General features: G+C 46.5%; 1 protein-coding gene across 7 annotated transcripts in view; it reads left to right on the top strand.

Moving 5' to 3' along the window:
* The window catches only part of LOC144731486 (phosphatidylinositol 4-kinase beta-like), a 43,818-nt gene extending 31,773 nt beyond the window's left edge, over positions 1 to 12,045 (top strand). For 5 of the 7 annotated variants that reach the window (XM_078612570.1, XM_078612569.1, XM_078612568.1 and 2 more), the window contains 7 exons: positions 1,145 to 1,249; positions 2,901 to 3,024; positions 4,633 to 4,746; positions 5,433 to 5,584; positions 8,117 to 8,249; positions 10,760 to 10,880; positions 11,654 to 12,045. In XM_078612570.1, the coding sequence (XP_078468696.1) occupies positions 1,145 to 1,249; positions 2,901 to 3,024; positions 4,633 to 4,746; positions 5,433 to 5,584; positions 8,117 to 8,249; positions 10,760 to 10,880; positions 11,654 to 11,835 (931 nt within the window). In that variant the 3' untranslated portion in view covers positions 11,836 to 12,045. The remainder of the gene's footprint in view (positions 1 to 1,144; positions 1,250 to 2,900; positions 3,025 to 4,632; positions 4,747 to 5,432; positions 5,585 to 8,116; positions 8,250 to 10,759; positions 10,881 to 11,653) is intronic. The other 2 variants (XM_078612572.1, XM_078612571.1) reach the window with 1 other exon arrangement.
* Positions 12,046 to 18,908: the final 6,863 nt, after the last annotated feature.

Raw genomic sequence — 18,908 nt, 5'->3', positions numbered from 1 at the left:
CGAATTCGTATTCTGGTGATGTGAATGATGAATAAATTAATTGCGATATTTTTCACCGGGGAAAATGCCTTGAGGGTGGGAGCATCTTTTTTTTTGCGCGGGTACCCCCCGGAGGTACGTTGGTGCATTTGTTTTTTTGCGTTATGTTTTACAGACACAGGTCTGCATTAGTTAAGCATCAGGGGCCGACGATGCCGTGTATAATCCCAATTTACTATTTTACCTGGTACATTTGACACACAATGGCTTCTTTTCGAATGACGCCATGGAATCTTCAACATCCATTGTGAAGCAGACGGTGCCTCGTGTTTTATGGTTAACACACCCGCGGCATCAACCGGGGCACCGCTATGGCGGGATGTTAACGATCTTGCCTGGTGTACAGGAGCACGTTGGTTTGCTCCCGACCCCTAATGCCTGTATATTTGGAGTTTGCACGTTCTCTCAGTGGTCGTGTGGATTTTTCTCCAGGTCGTCCGGTTTTTCCCTCCACATTTAGAAACATGCTTTTAGAGAACACTTCATTGAGCTATCATTTCTGGCCAGGTCACTTCTAAAAACGTGCTACATAGCTCGGTGGGCCTTACCCGGTAAAATTTAAATAAACCTCTGCAAGAAGCCCTGCGCTAACGCTGGGCCATATCGCACCACCTTGCCACTGCATGGTGGGGATCAATGGCAGACAGCCTCTGAGGTAGTGACCATCATCTTCATCAGCCATAGTCTATCCACTTCTGGATGCCATCACCATCCCTCGCAGTTCAGAACCGCTGCCATCCATCTCAATCCTGCACATTTTGGCGGGGATGTGACCCAGCTGTAAGCGCGTTTGCCACATGTTGCAGAGGTTTGCGGTTTGAATTCCGTAGGCCACCCTGGTTAACGTCGTGGGTGTATTAAACCATAATGTGTGCATCACGTGCTTCACAATGACATCCAAACGGAGTAGGCCACTGCGTGCCGGCGTCGTGGTCCAAATTTGACAAATTTTAAACATTGCTCGCAAATTGCTCAATTGGGAATCGCATACCCAACCATCCACGCTTGTAGAAAAAGAAAAAAACACCTACGAATAATAATAATAATGATAAAGCAATAATAACGTCGGTCCTGATCCCATCGGCTCCGTTGCATCGTTTTGAAGGCGGCGCCTTTCGGAGCAGCTCAGCGTTCCGATCACGCAGTTCCGCAAAGACCCCGAGGACCCTTCGGCTGCAGCCCTCAAGGAGCCTTGGAAGGAGAAAGTGCGGTAAGAAGAAGTAGAAGCAACAGCACAGAAATTTGCCTTCCAATTTACCCACATTTTACCGTAATGCCAGATAATAAATAAATACATCAAATCGGAGATGTTTTTTGTTTAGTTTGTCTCACTCCATTGGCCTAAATGTAACAGCAGCATATCAGTGCACACTATTTTCATATATTGGGATAAATAAGTTGTATCCGTGCGTGCTTCAACGCATGTGTCGTGAGCTTAAGAATATGTTTCAATATGCACATCGTTGTGTCGTTTACTCTCCTGTGCCACCGTTACTTCAAAGCAGGCATCCTAATTCTGTCCACCATGGAGATGAAGCCATGAAGAAGTCGGCTCCACGCGCAATTGCGAGATGATAGATTGTTACATTGCAGGACCACAAGGGCTTGCGAGGGAAGTCTTTATCCATCAGTGGATTGATCACGGCTGATGATGGCTGTTACATTCTATGCCAGTTGCGCTGTTAGGTCATGAAATTGATACATTTCCACGCGGATATCGCTCGCAGCGAGCAGTGCACCTCTGCTAGAGAGCGGTCCTGGATGATAACATCACAGACCTGTATTCTGAAGCCACTTCCAACAAATGTATTTATCCACTAAGGGTGCCAATTTTATCCACCACGAGTGTTTGTTTCATGTCAATGAAATGAACATTCATATTTCTCAGGGCTTAAATGAATCGCATTGAGTAAAAACAATGTAATTGATTGTATGTGTGCAGTCCTTTGCTGAGACGAACTCACTGCACTTGAGAACCCAGTTTCAAAGACAATGCATATATTATTATTACTATTACAATGCTTGTTTACCCAGGAAAGCCTCGCTGAAATACAAGACCTTTCCAGGAGGGTCCTGTTCAGCTTTTTTTGGCAGTAGTGGGTGACAATGACTGTGTGCTTCCCACTAGAGTAACTCTTCGCCTTTTTGGCGTCGTTCTCTGGTCTGGTGAGACAAGGCCACAAAGAAGACAATGCATGTATTATCAGAGCATGTTTGTTTGCATGTTCACCACAAGTGTGTGTGGTTAATGCAGACTTGATTCCTTGTAAACGGTGTCTATTTTTGTGTTTGAACATCTTAACACCAGAAAGAGTTGTATTGCCAGAAAGGGTAAAAGTCTTCTTATTTTTCATACTTTGATACTGGCAAAAAAGGTCCCATGATACGCACCTCGGTCTCTTTGAGTCTACGGTTCTCTGTGCGAGTGCGGTTCTCCATGTCGGCCGTTGGTGACCGTGCTGAGACCATCAACTGTGTAATCTAGAGATCTCGGTTTAATCACAGGTGGCCACCCAGATCCCACCCTGAGATCTCAGCTATGTGCCGGCTCAGAGCCCTGCCTGACGCCGCAGTAATCCCTAAGCCACCGACGTCTTAATTAAGCCTCCCTGCCCGCTCTGAATCTCTTGGCTTTGTGTTCATTCGCCTCATTGATAATCACGTATTTGTTGGGGGCGGGGGGGGAGCGGATTCTTTTATATTTTGCGTTCTGGAGTGAAGTGTTTTTTTTAGTTTGTTATCTCCACGAGCACTGGGGGGAGAGCGCATAAGTGGGTGCTTCGCGAGAGTAGGGGGCCCGCTGGATCCTGCTCTGCCGTGAGGCCGCTTCATCGATCGTTCTTTGTTGCCTGCGTGTGCAGCCGCATCCGGGAGGTGTCCCCTTACGGCCACTTCCCGAACTGGCGCCTCCTCTCGGTGATCGTGAAGTGTGGCGACGACCTGAGGCAGGAGCTGCTGGCCTACCAGGTCCTCAAGCAGCTGCAGGTCAGTGCGAGAGGACCTCTTAGAGAGGGCCTCTTAGCGGGCCTCTCGCGACTGTCAACAGCGGTGTAATCGTCGTGCCTCTGCAAATGGCAATGTAAAGTTCATTGTACAAAATAAACCAATTTGTTGTTGCTATTTGGGCACCCCGGTGGCGGGATGTTAACTACCTTGCCTGGTATACAGGAGTTCTTGGGTTTGATCCCGACTCCTGACGCCTGTATATTTTGAGTTTGCTCGTCTCTCTCCCCGTGGTCGCTTGGATTTTGTCAGGGTCCTCTGGTTTTTCCCTCCACATTTTTAAACATCCATTTAGGGTATTTGGCTGCTATAAATGTCCACGTGATAAGCCACTTCGTTGAGCTATCATTTGTGGCCAGGTCGCTTCTGAAAAAGAGCTACGTAGCTCAGTGGGCCTTACATGGTAAAATAAAAAATAGTTTTGTAATCTTAATAGTTTGAGATATTTAATTAATTACGGATTCATTACTGGTCAGGTGCTGCAGCGCTACATTGAGCGGTTCACAATAGGAATTATGTGAGTACACATCTTGACTGGGAGTTTCAGTTTAATTTCAGTTTCATTTATTAGGTATATAACCCTGTGAGCCATGCGGATCTTGACTCAGGTGCAACCGCAACAAAACAAAAACATTAACAAGAAACATCTTAAAGTGACTACACGCAACAGAAAAATCCTGGAAAAAACAGCAAAGTCTTCCAGAAGAAACACCGTCTATCAACGCTGCGTGAAAAAATCCCAGTGGGATGCAAGTCAAACAATAACAACCATTAGACAATGTAAATTAAAGTTATCAGGCCAACTCTGTCCTACAACAAACAAACATGGCCAGACCAAACTGTCCTCAAAATCACCAAAATAAAGCCACAAAAACAATGTAACGGTGAGTTGACTCCATCCCATGACTCCGGATGGATGATGGCCAGCTTGGTGAAGTATGGTCAAACTGCCCTCACGGGGATCTTGAGAGATGGCAGTGACTTGGCGACAAATGGCTCTAAATGGACACGTACAATATAAAAAAAATACTACTTTGGCAATGCTAAATTATTAAAAGTTGAAAATATTAAAATACAAAAATGCATGACTGAAACTAAACTATTTTTATTTTACCAGGCAAGGCCCACTGTGCTATCCAGCTCTTTTTGACAAGTGACCTAGCCACAAATGATAGCTCAACAAAGTGGCTAATCACGTGGAAATTTATAGCAGCCAAATACTCTAAACGCTTGTTGATTCTAAATGTTGAGGGAAAAACCGGAGGACCCGGAGAAAAATTCGCGCGAACATGGGGAGAAAAACACACAAACTCCAAATATACAGGGGTATCCAGGTCAGTATCGAACCCACGACCTCCTGTATATCAGGCAAGGCAGTTAACATCTCACAATATAAACTGGGGGGCGGTCTGCCAGATTCGACCCTTGAACATTTGCAACAAGTGGCGAATGCCCTACCTTCCCCTGGGCCACGTCGCTGTGTCATTGCCCACCTGACCCCTGAGCAGACGATGTAGGTTCTGCGAGATTTGTCCGGTGTCGCTGGATGAGTAGAATCTTCTCACCCGTCGATGTGTTGTTGTTGCTCAGATGATTTGGGAGCAGGAGCGCGTACCTCTCTGGCTCAAGCCCTACAAGATCCTGGTGACCTCGGCAGACAGTGGGATGATAGAGCCCATCGTGAACGCTGTCTCCATCCACCAGGTACCCAGGCCTGGCCACTTGCACAGAAAATATGATTGTTTGATTTTTTTTTATCATGCTTTGTTTACTTAGGAAAGTGTTATTGACCCTCCGGGTCTTTCAGTTTCATCCCACTTCAAGCCATATTCCCATTTGTGGAATTAACCAAGCATCCCAATGCAAGATACTCCTGAAAAATAGTTTTGAGACTCAGTGAGGCTTTCCTGGGTAATTAAATGGCATAATTATTCTTAATATTATTGTCATAAAAAAAATTCAATTTTGCCCCTGCAGTATGTATGTGGAATATGTTTAGCATTTGGGGAGGCCTTCATCCAGCAGTGGATTGATCATGGCTGATGATTGATTAGAAACGTTTAAGTCAAACAATGTAAATCCTATCCCGTAGGAGCGCGTGTGTCTGTTGTTCAACGTACCACGTGGTGACCGATGACGGGCCCTGCCGCTGGTGCCTTGCGATGGCTGCCGCTGATAAATCGCGTTCAAACCCGCCGTGCGCAGTTCAAACGTTCCCATATGCCAGTTGGTCCGGTCGTTGCTAAAAGCGCTCTGCGTTCGACTATCAATTCCATGACTTTTGGATTCGATATTCAATTTCCGAAAACCATGATCACTTCATCCTTATCGCTCGACGACCCCAAGCGTGAACGTGTAAAACTCGAGTTCGAGCGTCGTGTGTGGCCCAGGTGAAGAAACAGTCTCAGCTGTCGCTGCTGGAGTACTTCCTGCAAGAGCATGGCAGCCGCACCACGGAGGGATTCCTGACGGCACAGCGCAACTTCGTGCAGAGCTGCGCCGCCTACTGCCTCGTGTGCTACCTCCTGCAGGTCAAGGACAGGTCAGCAGCTGCAGCATCTCCCACCCAGAGCCCTCCTCGTCCATCCTAGAGCTGAAAAATCCAAAGTTGGTCAAGTCGATCGATTAAAAATTATACTTTTTGTGGTCGATTATTTAGTCGCCTTTAACAATTGTGGCCGGCACCACATCCTGTCTCTCAAAGGTGTAAATACCGCCATAAGCCACGCCCAGCGTGGCACAGCTTGGCGATGTCCATGACGTCACCAAGTCCTGCCCATCACTTCCTTCCCAGCGGCACACGTGAGAGCAGACGCGAGAGATTTTAGCAACAATTTTCGTGTTATTTGCGGAGTCGAGAATCGATTACAATCGATGAATTAACACGTTGCAGGGTAGTGGCGCAGTGGTAACACTGATGAGGCACAACAAAAAGCGCCTGGGTTTGATTACCGAATTGGGTGCCTTTCAGTGTGGAGTTTGAATTTTCTCCTGTGGTTCTGCATGGGTTTGGTCAGACACCACAATGCTGAAAAAATACCTGCAAATTACTCAAATGGGATTGCACATAGCAACATTGCCCCCCTACTGTGAAAACTTATCAGGACCCACCTGAAAAAAGTACTCTTGAGGCTCAGCGAAGCTCAGTGGGGAAACAAGTGAAATGGTACAAGAATACCTTCCTAAACACTTCAGGCTACTCTGAGCTTCCGTGCCTAAATATCCCAACCACAAGGGGGCACAATTTCCCGTCTCAATCCATTTGACCGAGCTAATCCAAGAAATATTCAACACATTCGTCACAAACACACGATTTACGTGCTATGAAGAATGTCCATTGCATGCAAAGTTGCCTCTGATATCTTTTTTTAATACATTTTCAAGGCTACACAGTGTTATTGACGAATGTGTTGAGTTTATATTTGTTGTGGGTGTGCACCACTGCCAACGCAGCAGCAGCACAACATTATTTGCTAAACCACTGGCCAGGGAAGAATTCAGCACGTATGTTGACTTTCTTTCGCACCGTTTGTAGCCATCTGTGCTAATCGGAGGTGCAGGGGAAGGACAACAAACTAAACACAAAAAGCTGTTCTAAAGAAATTAGTTTTCAATCGAGATTTTAAAAGTGCACAGCTCCAGTGGCTTCGTGATATCAGAAGGAAGAGCGTTCCAGACGGCCGCAGAAGCGCATCTGAAAGCGCGCGATGCAGTGACCGTCTTTGTTCGATGGTTAACCAAAAGCTGAATTTACAGCAGTTATGTATGTTGGCAAAACATTAGTGGAACCAATTTGTCAGTATGGCCAGTAAAAATTATTCACGTGCCAAGTCATTCAGTCGCATGAACAAGTTATTGCAGTTCACTTTTATTGGCAATTTAAAGTAACCGGTAGCACTAAAGTTTTACCACAAGTGACATACCTGCCCTGGTGCATGAACTATGCTTCTACCAGACTCTATCTTGTCGCAGATGTCTTATATGTTCAGTGATAGCATAAACAAAAGGCCGAATAACGAAGGTATTGGTGTTGCTGGTGGCCAACAAACACAAATGAGAAACAAACTTAGCATCATCTTTAAAAGTGTTTAATGCCCAAGGTTACAACATTTCCCGTGCCAAAGGTGGTGAGTAATATCCACGATGAGTTAATAATGTTTATTTTTATTCTCATATTGACGTGTCTTTGTTACTTCATCGCTGGATGAAGGCCTCTTCGCACCGTGTTGGCCGTTGTGAGATGTTTGGCCATACTTCACCATGTGGGTCCGTAGGCAATGGGGAGTGGTTTATATAAATAATAAATGATCACGTGCGACCAGGTGGACCGGCGGTAGAGCGAGCGGCTCGCAATCGCAAGACCATGAGTTCAACTCCTGGTTGCGGGTTGGCTCAACCACTAGATTTTCTGACCGGGGTTGCGAATTGTGGGAAAATAAATTATTACTGTGATAAATGCTCCTTTTTTTTTACTTTATACACCGCGCACCGGTGTACCGCCAATACGTTCAAAGGCTTGCTTGCCGTGCCATCGCATTCGCAGCACCACGTCTGTTGACCACTCATTGATATGCTAATTTTTTCTCTAACCCTCCTCCCTCTCTCTGCCTCCGCCCCCCCCCCTCTGTCTATTTAAGGCCACCACACAGAGACGATCACCCCTCTCTGTTACCTGTGTTGCTCTCGCTATGTATCTTGGTGATATCTGTCTGCTAATATGTCTGTCTATAGTTTTCTGGTTAGATTTTATGTCGCTATTTCATTATACCTGATGATGATTGCTTGTGTTGCAATCGAAACGTCGTATTCTATTATTTAATTTAATTTATTATTTTATCTTTAGACGTGACTTAACCGAAAGAAACAAATAATAATTTCTGCAGTCACGAAAGTTCTAAAATTAAGAGTGAAAACACTCCTCGCAGGCGCTGTGGCGTCCCTCACACTGATGCCTTATCGGCGAAAGTGGCCCCCCTCTGAAAAATTAGTGAAGAACACTGATTTACACACATCTTGTGCCCTCGTACCCATGTTGTCGTTTGCTTTAATCAAACGGTGTTCGCCGCCTCCTCAGACACAACGGCAACATCCTGTTGGACCTGGAAGGCCACATCATCCACATCGACTTCGGCTTCATCCTGTCCAACTCGCCACGCAACCTGGGCTTTGAGGTGTCGGCGTTTAAGCTCACCCAGGAGTTTGTTGACGTAAGGAGGCTAAGCACAAACGCAAGGCGCGTCGTCATTGTCGACACTCGTCGGGGAAAATTGTTGTTAGCGAGCACCTATCAAAGCCTGCAATGACGCACGAGCGGGTGGTCCGGCTGGTACCACGCCCGGCCACCTCTTTTTATTTCCCCCAGTGCTGATGTTTAAGGCAGAGTCGTCCTACGGGAGGACCAGGATCGGTTTCAGATTTCACTCATTACTAATGCAAGCTGTGGCCCAGAATAATCCAGGCTGCAGGGTTCGAAGCGCAGTGCGCGAACCACTGTGCCACCACTCCCACCACACACAGATACGGACATTCACAAAGACAAACACACAAACAGGCGCACATGCACACACACGGGGACACACACGGACACACACGCGCATACATGTCCAGCCACACGGATGTGTGTTTAGCCCTGGGATTAGGCATTCCTCAGTGCACTGCTTTGCCGGGTTCCAAGTGTTATCATTACTTAAGGTGGTGATGCTATGAAGTGTTTGCTTTTGCTTAAAGCAATTTTGCTGTTGTGTTTGTTTGCATTACTTTTGAAAAGGAGGCATAGCTGAGCCATGCCAATTCCTGCTTGCCAATTCCTGCTTGCCAAAGACAGAAGCAGCAAGCGGAGTGGCTGCAGCGGTGTCGTGTGCACATGGCCGTACGTGTTTAGACCGAACCGAGGGAGCTCGTAGAGCTCGCTTGCGCGTACACAGGCAGCTGTAACGTAACAGAACTGCCCACGGAAACGGATCATCACAGAGCTTCCTCTGAGATCCCTTCAAGAGACATTTAAATTATACACGGCAGAGGGTGGCACTCTTCCACCCACTCTGCATATGAGAGTAATGAGTAATGCGTGGCAATCGAACCGCGTTTTTAATTCTCAGAGATGGGATTTGGCCAAATGAAGTGCAGAACCAAATTAAATGTGATGCTTGTTTTGTGCAGTCATGGCTGCATGAGCTCAGAGCTCTGATCTCTGAGCCAGCCAGCCGCCTCGGTATCACATTTCCTCGCGCGCTATTGGATTTCATTATTCCACGGAGGCTGTATAAGTTACAGCCCTTGGGCCAAATGCAGCTCACAGACTCCTTTAATCCGGCCCGCGGCATCACTCAAACCTATCTTTTCTACCTTAACTTTGCTTTGCATTGCATTGTTTACACTTGGATGCTGTTATTGGTGCCTATGTTTGCCTTTTCACATGTCTTGTATCATATTTTTAATTCCTGCCTTTTGCCTTGTTTGTACTCGAGAAATTGTTTGCTCTGATAATAATGTATTTATGTTGACTCAGGTCTCCCTTAAACGAGAAACATCTGGTCTTGTTGTGCTTCAATATGGTTGTATATAGCGACAATATACCGGGCGTGTGTAATCATTTAACCGGCCGAGCCATTGCCAATTTCAGAACGAAATAACAAAGTTCAGATTGTTTTTTTGCAGTGGGTTTTCCGCGCTATGAGTTATGTTTCTAGGTCGTATCCTTGACAGGTACAACAATGAGTTCACAGAAGGTGCCATTCCAGGGTTGTTATTGTATGAATTTACTAATATGCATTGTCATTGCTGTACAATGGAGATCACATATCACTCGGGTGGAGGGGGTACAAAAAAATTGGGTGCGTTCATGTCAGCCAGCCAGCCAGCCCAATCATTCAGTCATCGCGCAATTTTTAGATGCGCTTCTGCGGCCGTCTTGAACGCTCTTCCTACCGATGTTAGGAAACCACTGAAGCTATGCACTTTGAAATCTGGATTGAAAACGAATTTCTTTTTTGTGTTTATTTTGTTGTCCTTCCCCCTGCACCTCCGATTAGTGCAGTTGGCTACATATGGTGCCAAAATAAGTTCAACATGCATTCTTTTAGTTCACCCAGGCGAGAGCTCTACCAGTACGATCACAAGTTGGCTTAACAGAGTGGTGACTAAATGGGAGCGCATATCAAGACGCTGCACAGAAAGCGTGTGTCTATTTATTTTGGATTTCTATTGCAATGTTTTTTTTACCCAGGAAAGCCTCACTGAAATTCAAGACCTTTCCAGGAGGGTCCTTTTCAGTAGTGGGTGACAATTACTGTGTGCTTCCCACGAGAGTAACTGTTCGCCTTTTTGGCGGTGTTCTCTGCTCTGACACTGGTGAGACATGAACATAAAGAAGGCTGTCTCTGGTGTAGGCTAATCAGTTTCAAAGACTGCATATATTATCAGAGCATGTTTGTTTGCATGTTTTGCCACAAGCACGAGTCGTTAATTCAGACTTGATGCCTTGCTAAAGGTAGCCATTTGGCGCTTGAACATGTTAACACCTGTTTTATTCCCAGACATGGTAAAACCTATTTTTATTTTTCGTCATTTTTGATACTGGCCAAAAGGTCCCGTAGATATAGTAATTGTAGAGGCCACAAGTCTCAAGTCTCTCTTGCACGGGAAGCCCGGTGATGACGTCGCTTGGCTCCTACCCCACCCATTGCCACCCGACACCTTCGCTCCGTGTGCCTTGCAGGTGATGGGGGGGCAGGACAGCGACATGTTCATCTACTTCAAGCTGTTGATGCTGCAAGGGCTGATAGGGGCCCGCAAGCACATGGAGAGGGTGGTTCAGATTGTGGAGATCATGCAGCAAGGTGAGATTGGCACCCTCAGGAGGCATCGCACCACAGGCTGCCATGTGTTTTGGGTGACACCTCTGTGCATCAACTTTTTGTTTCATATCGACCTCTCAGTTCACCTGCTGTGGTGTAGAGTGCCTACGATTGTTTTATACAGCCACGGGCGCATGTGTACGCGCACAACCCTTTTGTCAATCCGCCGCTGTAAAGGACCTGTGCGGGACGTTGTGGCACTTTGCTTTTACATTCTATTTTATTTTACCAGGTAAGGCCCACTGAGCAGCTCGTTAGCTCTTTTTCAGAAGCGACCTGGCCACAAATGATAGCTCAATGAAGTGGCTCGCCATGTGGAAATGTAGAGCAGCCAAGTACTCAAAATGCATGTTGGGATCGAACCCACGACCTCCTGCATAACCAGGCGAGGTAGTCAACATCTCGCCACCATGACCCATACTGCACCATGTTGGGCAGTGCAGGTTGGTGAAGGTGTGCGGGTGTAGACGTCGGAGCATATGGTACAGAGCAAGGCGGCATTCTGCAGCGTTGCAGTTTGCCCAGCTGCTTTATGCGGAGCAGTCGCTCATCCAAGCGCTATCCGGGCTCACCCCTGCTTATTTTTCAAGCTCTAACGAGAAGAGCGGGCGCAATTCCTGCTGATTTGGTAACAGTCCGACCCCGTAGGTTACCGCATTAAAAGCGGTGAATTGCTTCTGAACTTAACGGCGCTCGTGTCTACGCTTCCCATCGACATGGACGACAGAAACCGCTCCGCCGTTTCCCCCCTGCAGGCTCCCAGCTGCCGTGCTTCCACGGCGCCAGCACCATCCGGCAGCTCAAGGAGCGCTTCCACATGACCCTCACGGAGGAGCAGCTTCAGGCGACCATCGACCAGATGGTGGAGGGCAGCATGCGCTCGCTCACCACGCGCCTCTATGACGGCTTCCAGTACTTCACCAACGGTATCATGTGAAGCTCGTGCTCCGGAAGGGCCGTGCTCCTGCCATCCCTGCCGCGCCGTCGTCAACGACAGCGGCAACGCCGTCGCTGCCGCCACTCTTGCCACTACCGCTCAGGATCGAGCGTGCACGCCGCCGGACGGAGGAGCGTCGGTGTACCCCCCCCCCCCCAGACCATCGCGCCATTGTTGGAAATTCGGGGAAGCGAGACTTGGGGGGGTGGGAGGGGTCTATGGCATGCGGTGGGATGGAGGGGGGGGTGGGAACATGTAAACACTCAAGCACCGCGCTCCACAAATGGTTTCAAGAAGAGATCGAACTTTCCATTCATGTAAATGAACTGACTCTATTCTGAAATTGTGTGAGGCCCCGTGGCCCAGACGGTAAGGGCTGCATTGAACTCGCGCTACCTTTTGTTAACTTGGTCAGTCTTGGTCGTAGTGCTTTCCCCACAAAAATAGCAACAGTTATTCCGGTACAGAGAAAAGTCGGGGGGGTGGGGGGGGACCGTTTAACCCGTCTCGTTTTAGCAGTTCACGCCTCAGGAGCCACAGCTCCGATCTCATCGGGCCCGGTAAAAAAATTACATTTTCATCGTTCGTATCCGAAGACCAAACTCAGCAAAACGCTTGGTTGATGAAGCGCAAAGCAATTGCGGCTCCACTTTTTTACGCACGCAGCGTGCACGGAGAGACCTCGCGGACGGAACGAGGGGGTGTGTGACCAAGTTGAGGTTCGGGCCCAGAACCGACTTGCGTTCCCCGTGCGGTGTCAAGTCGATCGCACCTTCGCCAGCCCGCACTGACCAGCGTGGCGAAGTGTGATCAGTTAGTGGTTTGAGTGTTTCTGATGACGTCTTAATGCTCCCCCCACCTCGTTACCGAGCCTTTTATACGATTTCTTGGACCATGCAATAACATTTTCTGCCTGCTTTTCGGAGAAAAAATAATCGTGCAACGTAGAGGAGAAACGACCACTTTCTTTTCCGTAGCCGGAGGGGATGGCGGCGGGGGTTGGGTGGTGGGGCGCTACTCCCGTTTTGGGGCCACTGATTGCCTTTATATAAACTTCGCTTTTTCTACACGATTCACTCTCCCTCCCCCCCCACAAAAAAAGCTTCAAAAAAGGTGTAACCGTTTGCTTGTTAAAATGGCACAATGTTTTTTTAAGGGAACGAAAACGTTGATAGAATGTACGGTTACACAAACAAATGTTTGGTGAGCGATTGGCGGTTGTTGGCACTCTGGGTTTTCGTCATAAGAGATTGCCCCCTCTTATTTGCGGAAATGTTTAAACAAAGTTTTGCTGTGACAGATTCAAATGGAGATGATGACCAAGTAAATATTGTTTTTAAAAGCGAAGATATTTAACTTATCAACTTGTATTTTTAGTCTGGGTGGGGGGGGGGTAGGCCTGTGAGGTAACGTGGATGGGGAGAGGATGTTTGTGTAAAAAAAAATGTTCATGTAAATTACATGTTTTTTGTTGTTCATTTTTTGCGTGTACAATTCCGAGCAGAAAACATTTTGCAAGATACCGACAAACCCTGAAAATGTGTGGAGTTGTCTTGCACAGGGGTCTGCGTGCTTTCTCATCGTGTTGCCTTACATGCTAATATATTCCTAGGCAAGCCCGCCCGTGATGCCAGCATGAATTCTAACCGCATGACAGTCAATGCGGCAGGGGATGGAGCCTGCCTTTAATGCGATGCGCGCGCCCATTGTCGACGCGCTGTTTTTCCGTTTCGTGTCAAAGCTGTGTGATCTACAGAAGACGATTCCCAATCAGTCGTGGCCACGTTTTGATCAGCGAAGCCCAGTGCCAAACGGCATCTGGCAGATCAGAGGCTCGTCTTAACGTGGGGTTGGGGTTTCATGTCGATGGTTCGCTTCTCAGACACAGTTGCTCGTTTGTGCATCCCGCCTGCATGAGTGACGCCGATTGCCGCATGGGCTGGCTCGGGCTTAGAACACCCCCTAACCCCCCCCCCACCATCCCCCTCCCCGAACACGAATGGAACCTTTCTCAGCGCCTTGCTTACTCCTGTGCTGGTTCACACCTTCTGCCTGTTTGGCTGCAAGCACGCGCGCGTGCGCGCACACACACACACACAGGTGGCATCGGTACATCTGTAGGCAGTCTCTCTACACGCAAGAGCAGAGAGCAGTTCCTGCAAAGGTTGATTACATTTGCATTGTCAATGGAAGTTGTATTCATGCAGCCGCGCCGCTCGTGAACTGGGAGTTGTCAAAACAGTCGCTCGGAGCATCTGCACAATTGTCAAGCAGCAGAACGTTAATCATCCTCTATGCCACTTCTGTAACACAATGCCAATGCAATTAATAAGCGTTGCGTGAGACATTTCACCGAGGGATCTGTTGCCAAGTTGTTTTGCCGAGTATTTTTTTTCTGCAGCATACCGCTCGCTTCATTGGCCAAGTCAAACGAAGGTTCACAGGCACACCATTGCCCTCTAAGTGCAATTTTTTTCAGACTTGCTGTGTTAGCGAGCAAGTCAAAGGTAAAGGTGCAGCCCTGCAATCATTTGCTCTTGCCAGTGCTGCAGAACGGGCCCATCTAGAGGGTATATTGGCCTACTCTTCCACACCAGCCCTATGCCTTGCAAGAGGTGGGTTTTACCTACAATTTACCCCACCACACACGACCAGCCGATCGACTAACTGGTGTAACCCACGTATGCTGGTGGGTGGGCAAAGAAGTGATTTGATAAACTTGCCCCCATCGCTTTGTCTGCGGCATCAAATGTTGTGAATGTAGGCCGCTATATCGTTGGCCGTAACATGAACGCACGATCCAAGTTCTTAATCCCAGCCCCTGCCACTGAACAAAAAGCCACGCGTAACGCATCGGTCGCGCGCTTGGTGACTTGTTGACAAGTGAGATGCTGTAAATGGCGGAGCTGTGTGCGCCGTAGTAGGCGTGATATTTTTAAAAGTTTGGGTTTTGTGTTTTTTGTAATTGTGACACAACTCGCGTTGCCGCCTCCGTCTGACACGTTGCGACGACTTCGGCGCCGCAGGAACGCATTTGGTAAAACGACGCCGCTGCGAGAGACTTGAAGGTGGGGGGATTTATTTCTCTTGGGTTTTTTGTGTTCATCAATGCAATTGTATTTTAGCGTGAGGACGTTGCTGTTGTTAATGTATAGTGTTAATTAATTTACCATATGTTTCTGACACCTGCGTGCTGTTTGTACATATACAGGAGGGAAGACTTGCGTTCCGCGGTGAAGCTAATGGTCAGGTTGTGAAAGCCTGCTTGCCCGAGCATTGCATGGTGTTACTTGTACAGTAATAAGCTCCCTAAATTTCTGTACGATGCATTTTTACATTCTTCTTTGCGAAAACTTTGTTTTAATAGGTCTGACCACTACGCATTTGTTTTTACCGATGTGTATGACTGGGAAATGTGTATTCTGCAAATTCATTGTTGTATGTGTTTAATTCTCAAGCTGCCTTTGAGTACACTAAATACCATTTTTCCATCGGTTTGATTTTTTAATGAGCAGCCTTTGCTTTTTTTGTTTAATAACTTATTTTTATTTTCAGTTTTGTTCAAGGGGCATTCAAGTAAAATGAGCCTAACGTAGCCCATAATGGTCCAGTCGATGTGAAGTCATTCCAGTTTTCTGCTGCTGTATTCTAAGAACAGAGATAATCTCCAGTAACAGGCAGAGGTTAATCGGCCACACCCAACAATGGATCAAATAAAAATGCTTCACCCATATTGGACGCAGGCTCCCGAATATCCATTTTACACTATCACATCCTAGCCAAGCTAGAGCAGGGCCCCCAGTGGTTATATGGGTGGTTTTCCACTGGCTAATGTCTGTGCCATTCTGGAACGAAACCATGATACACTGGCCTCATAATGCATCTGAATTGGACTCGGTGCCAAGCAGGGTCAGGAGTCAGGCTAATGACATTAATTCTAGTTGCATCAGTCCATTAACACTTGAGGACAGCATCACCATGTCGTCAACACGTGTCAGCGGGCACGGCTCTTCTGCTGTGGAAAAAAGAACCTGGCACCTCCTCTTGAGTCGTTGCGGGGCTGGCTTGGCATGGCCCCAGCACGGCTCGGTTGTACAGTGGAAAATAGGTATAAGAGCCTGTCGAAGAAGCCTAGCTTTGGGGGTGGCATGTGATGCTTTGGCAGGAATGGGTAGCCTCGTGGCATCGGCAACAGCTGGACTGAGAGGCATTGCTATTCATTATAAATTCACTATGTAACACGATTTTTGTTCCTGGGTAGTAAGTGTTTTTTCTAATTGCTTATGCCTCAAAAGTATAGCAAATGGCTATTATTCCCCACAAATGTTGCCTTTGTGACCAGGACTTTACGTGAAGGAATGACACAAATGCACACGTGTTTTCTCATTAAAAATAGGTAAATTTCTAAATATCACTGTCATGGTCACAAGTTTGTGGGTAATAATAGCCATTTTCTGTACTTTTGAGGCATAAGCAATTAGGAAATAACACTTACTACCCAGAAACAAAAAAATATTTGCTTTTGTAACGCAATTATGCTCACCCCGGCTGCATTTGAATGCATATGATATCAATACATCTGTTCGACACGTTTTGGGCTGCGAAATTACCTATTTGCGTTAAACACACGGCCGCTTAAGCAACGTTGGGTTTTATCTCTGGGTTTTATTTTAATAGCAGCATAGGCAGCTCGTTTTACGTGATGACTGTCAGAAAAGGTACATGTAAATTATTTAGTTTCAATCCGATGCAATAAACAAGTTGCATCGTCGGCATGTAGTGGGCTATCGCATACAAATCAGCAACGTTGGATCTTTTTGAAAGGACTCACTTGAGGCTGGCAAAAGCTCAAATTTGCACTTATATCTTTAAACCATTTCTAACACGTTGTTCAAACATGCAGACACTGACTCCGAGCCATGCTCAGCATCAGCTTTAACAATCTTAGAGACTTTCGTACCTTTTAGTCTGGTGCGCGAAAGTCACCAGTATAGCCGTCCCTAGGGTGACAGTGAATCGGGGTGACTGCCCCAGGCCCCGCGCTTTGGGGGGCCCCACGCTTCGACGTCACGGTGTCAGATGTAATACTTTCGGTTTAGTTTGGAGGGGGGGGGAGTCCTCACGGTGTGATTTACCCCAGGACTCACACCCTTCTATGGACCGCCGTGGTCACTCGCGCTGTCAGCTGCCAGGGCAATTTTAGGAAATTCGTTGTGAGCAATCCTCACCGGCAATGGTTGCCCGCACCATTTGCTCTTGTTTTATTGTAAACAACAGCAACAGCAACAACAACAAAAAGGAAATTCCCCAATCTGGAGAAATCTGATCGCTCTTTCCCCCGGTGAGCAACTGGATGTGCCGTAGACGAAAAACTTCATCAAACACACTTTTAAACAAACTATGTTTTCATTGGCTAGACAAAACTCGATTACTCGTTGCCATTACTACTGAAAGTTGCCCAAATCGCGTTTCGTAAATGTGTTGCCGGTGACGATTGATAGCAATTGCACGGTTGACATCGTGGTATCTGAACAAGATGCCTTAGCCCTGGCCAGAGGCGAATAAGGCAGCATTAATGTGGAAGGATATACTTTGGTCAAGAGGTTTGTGGGTCCTCATCCATTCATCCCTCCGATTAGCATGGTTGGCTATGTACGCTGCGAAAGGAGTTCAACATACATCCACACATTATGCAGTTACTGCAGATGTATAAACCCTTGTTTGACCATTCCCCATTGTCTTGAGACACTGTGCAGCAGTGACTGAAGTGGCCAGCACGGAAGCCCGTACTCCGGTGTGGTTTACTAACTCAACCAATCTTGACATGCTCTTACCGACCTTGGCATCATGGAAAAGCCTACAAATATGAATGTCTGCTCTTCCATCTCTGCATTTGTTGCATACAATAAAGTACTTGTTCTTAAGCACATGTTCTTGCCACGCTATTGTTACACATCCTACAAAATTAAAAAAGGAAGAAAAATCAAGCATACCCATGGATCCTGTAACGCTGTATAACGTGTCCCATCATATATTATTGGAACGGAAGGTGTGCATGATGTGTGATGTCGACGGATGACGTAATCACCTTTTGTGTCCAAAGGTAATCCTTACAGTGCCTTTTATTATTGAATATTGAGCACCAAGGGTTGCCACGTTTTTCACGGACCAAACCCAGAAATATTTAAATTTCGATTTAAAGCTTTCGTGACTGCAGGGATTCATCTTCTTGGTTCTTTCGGTAAAGTCACGTAGAAGGGAAGTAATAAAATAATAAAAATAAAACATAATAAAACAATTCTCACGACGTTTCGGCCACAACGCAAGCAGCCATCCTCAGGCGAAGAATGAAACACCCCAAGCTTGGAGCGTATATTTAAGCTGGGTTAGAGGGGGGGGAGGTGGGAAGAAGAGCGCCTAAACAAAATAATTTGCATATCAAGAGGAATTCAGCATATGGAAAATGCGTAGGAGGTGGGCGGGGGGGGTTCCAAATCAATACTATGCCCGTGCATTATGCAGGATTAGCAGCATCAAAGGGGGGGGGGGGAAGGGGGGGAGCATTAACAAAGGAAAGGAATGTTAATAGTATGTAGCTGTAGTTACTAAACAACCACGTAAAAAACTACAGTATAAACTGCATGACAAACTAAAGTATAAACTACATAGCATCATCAGTAAACTTACTATACTCTACAATAAGCTGAGTTACTAACAGTAAGTAATACATGAAAAATTCTACGTTGTAAAAAAAATATATAATATGTGATGTAAGAGAATAAAGTTTAGATGGAAGCATATTATATATTTTTTTTACAACGTAGAATTTTTCATGTATTACTTACTGTTAGTAACTCAGCTTATTGTAGAGTATAGTAAGTTTACTGATGATGCTATGTAGTTTATACTTTAGTTTGTCATGCAGTTTATACTGTAGTTTTTTACGTGGTTGTTTAGTAACTACAGCTACATACTATTAACATTCCTTTCCTTTGTTAATGCTCCCCCCCTTCCCCCCCCCCCCTTTGATGCTGCTAATCCTGCATAATGCACGGGCATAGTATTGATTTGGA

Source organism: Lampetra planeri, chromosome 39 (assembly GCF_965212315.1).
Source record: "Lampetra planeri chromosome 39, kcLamPlan1.2.h2, whole genome shotgun sequence".
NCBI classification, from domain to species: Eukaryota; Metazoa; Chordata; class Hyperoartia; order Petromyzontiformes; family Petromyzontidae; genus Lampetra; species Lampetra planeri.
The sequence above is the reverse complement of the archived record's forward strand: the minus strand, read 5'-3'. Positions and strand labels throughout refer to the sequence as shown.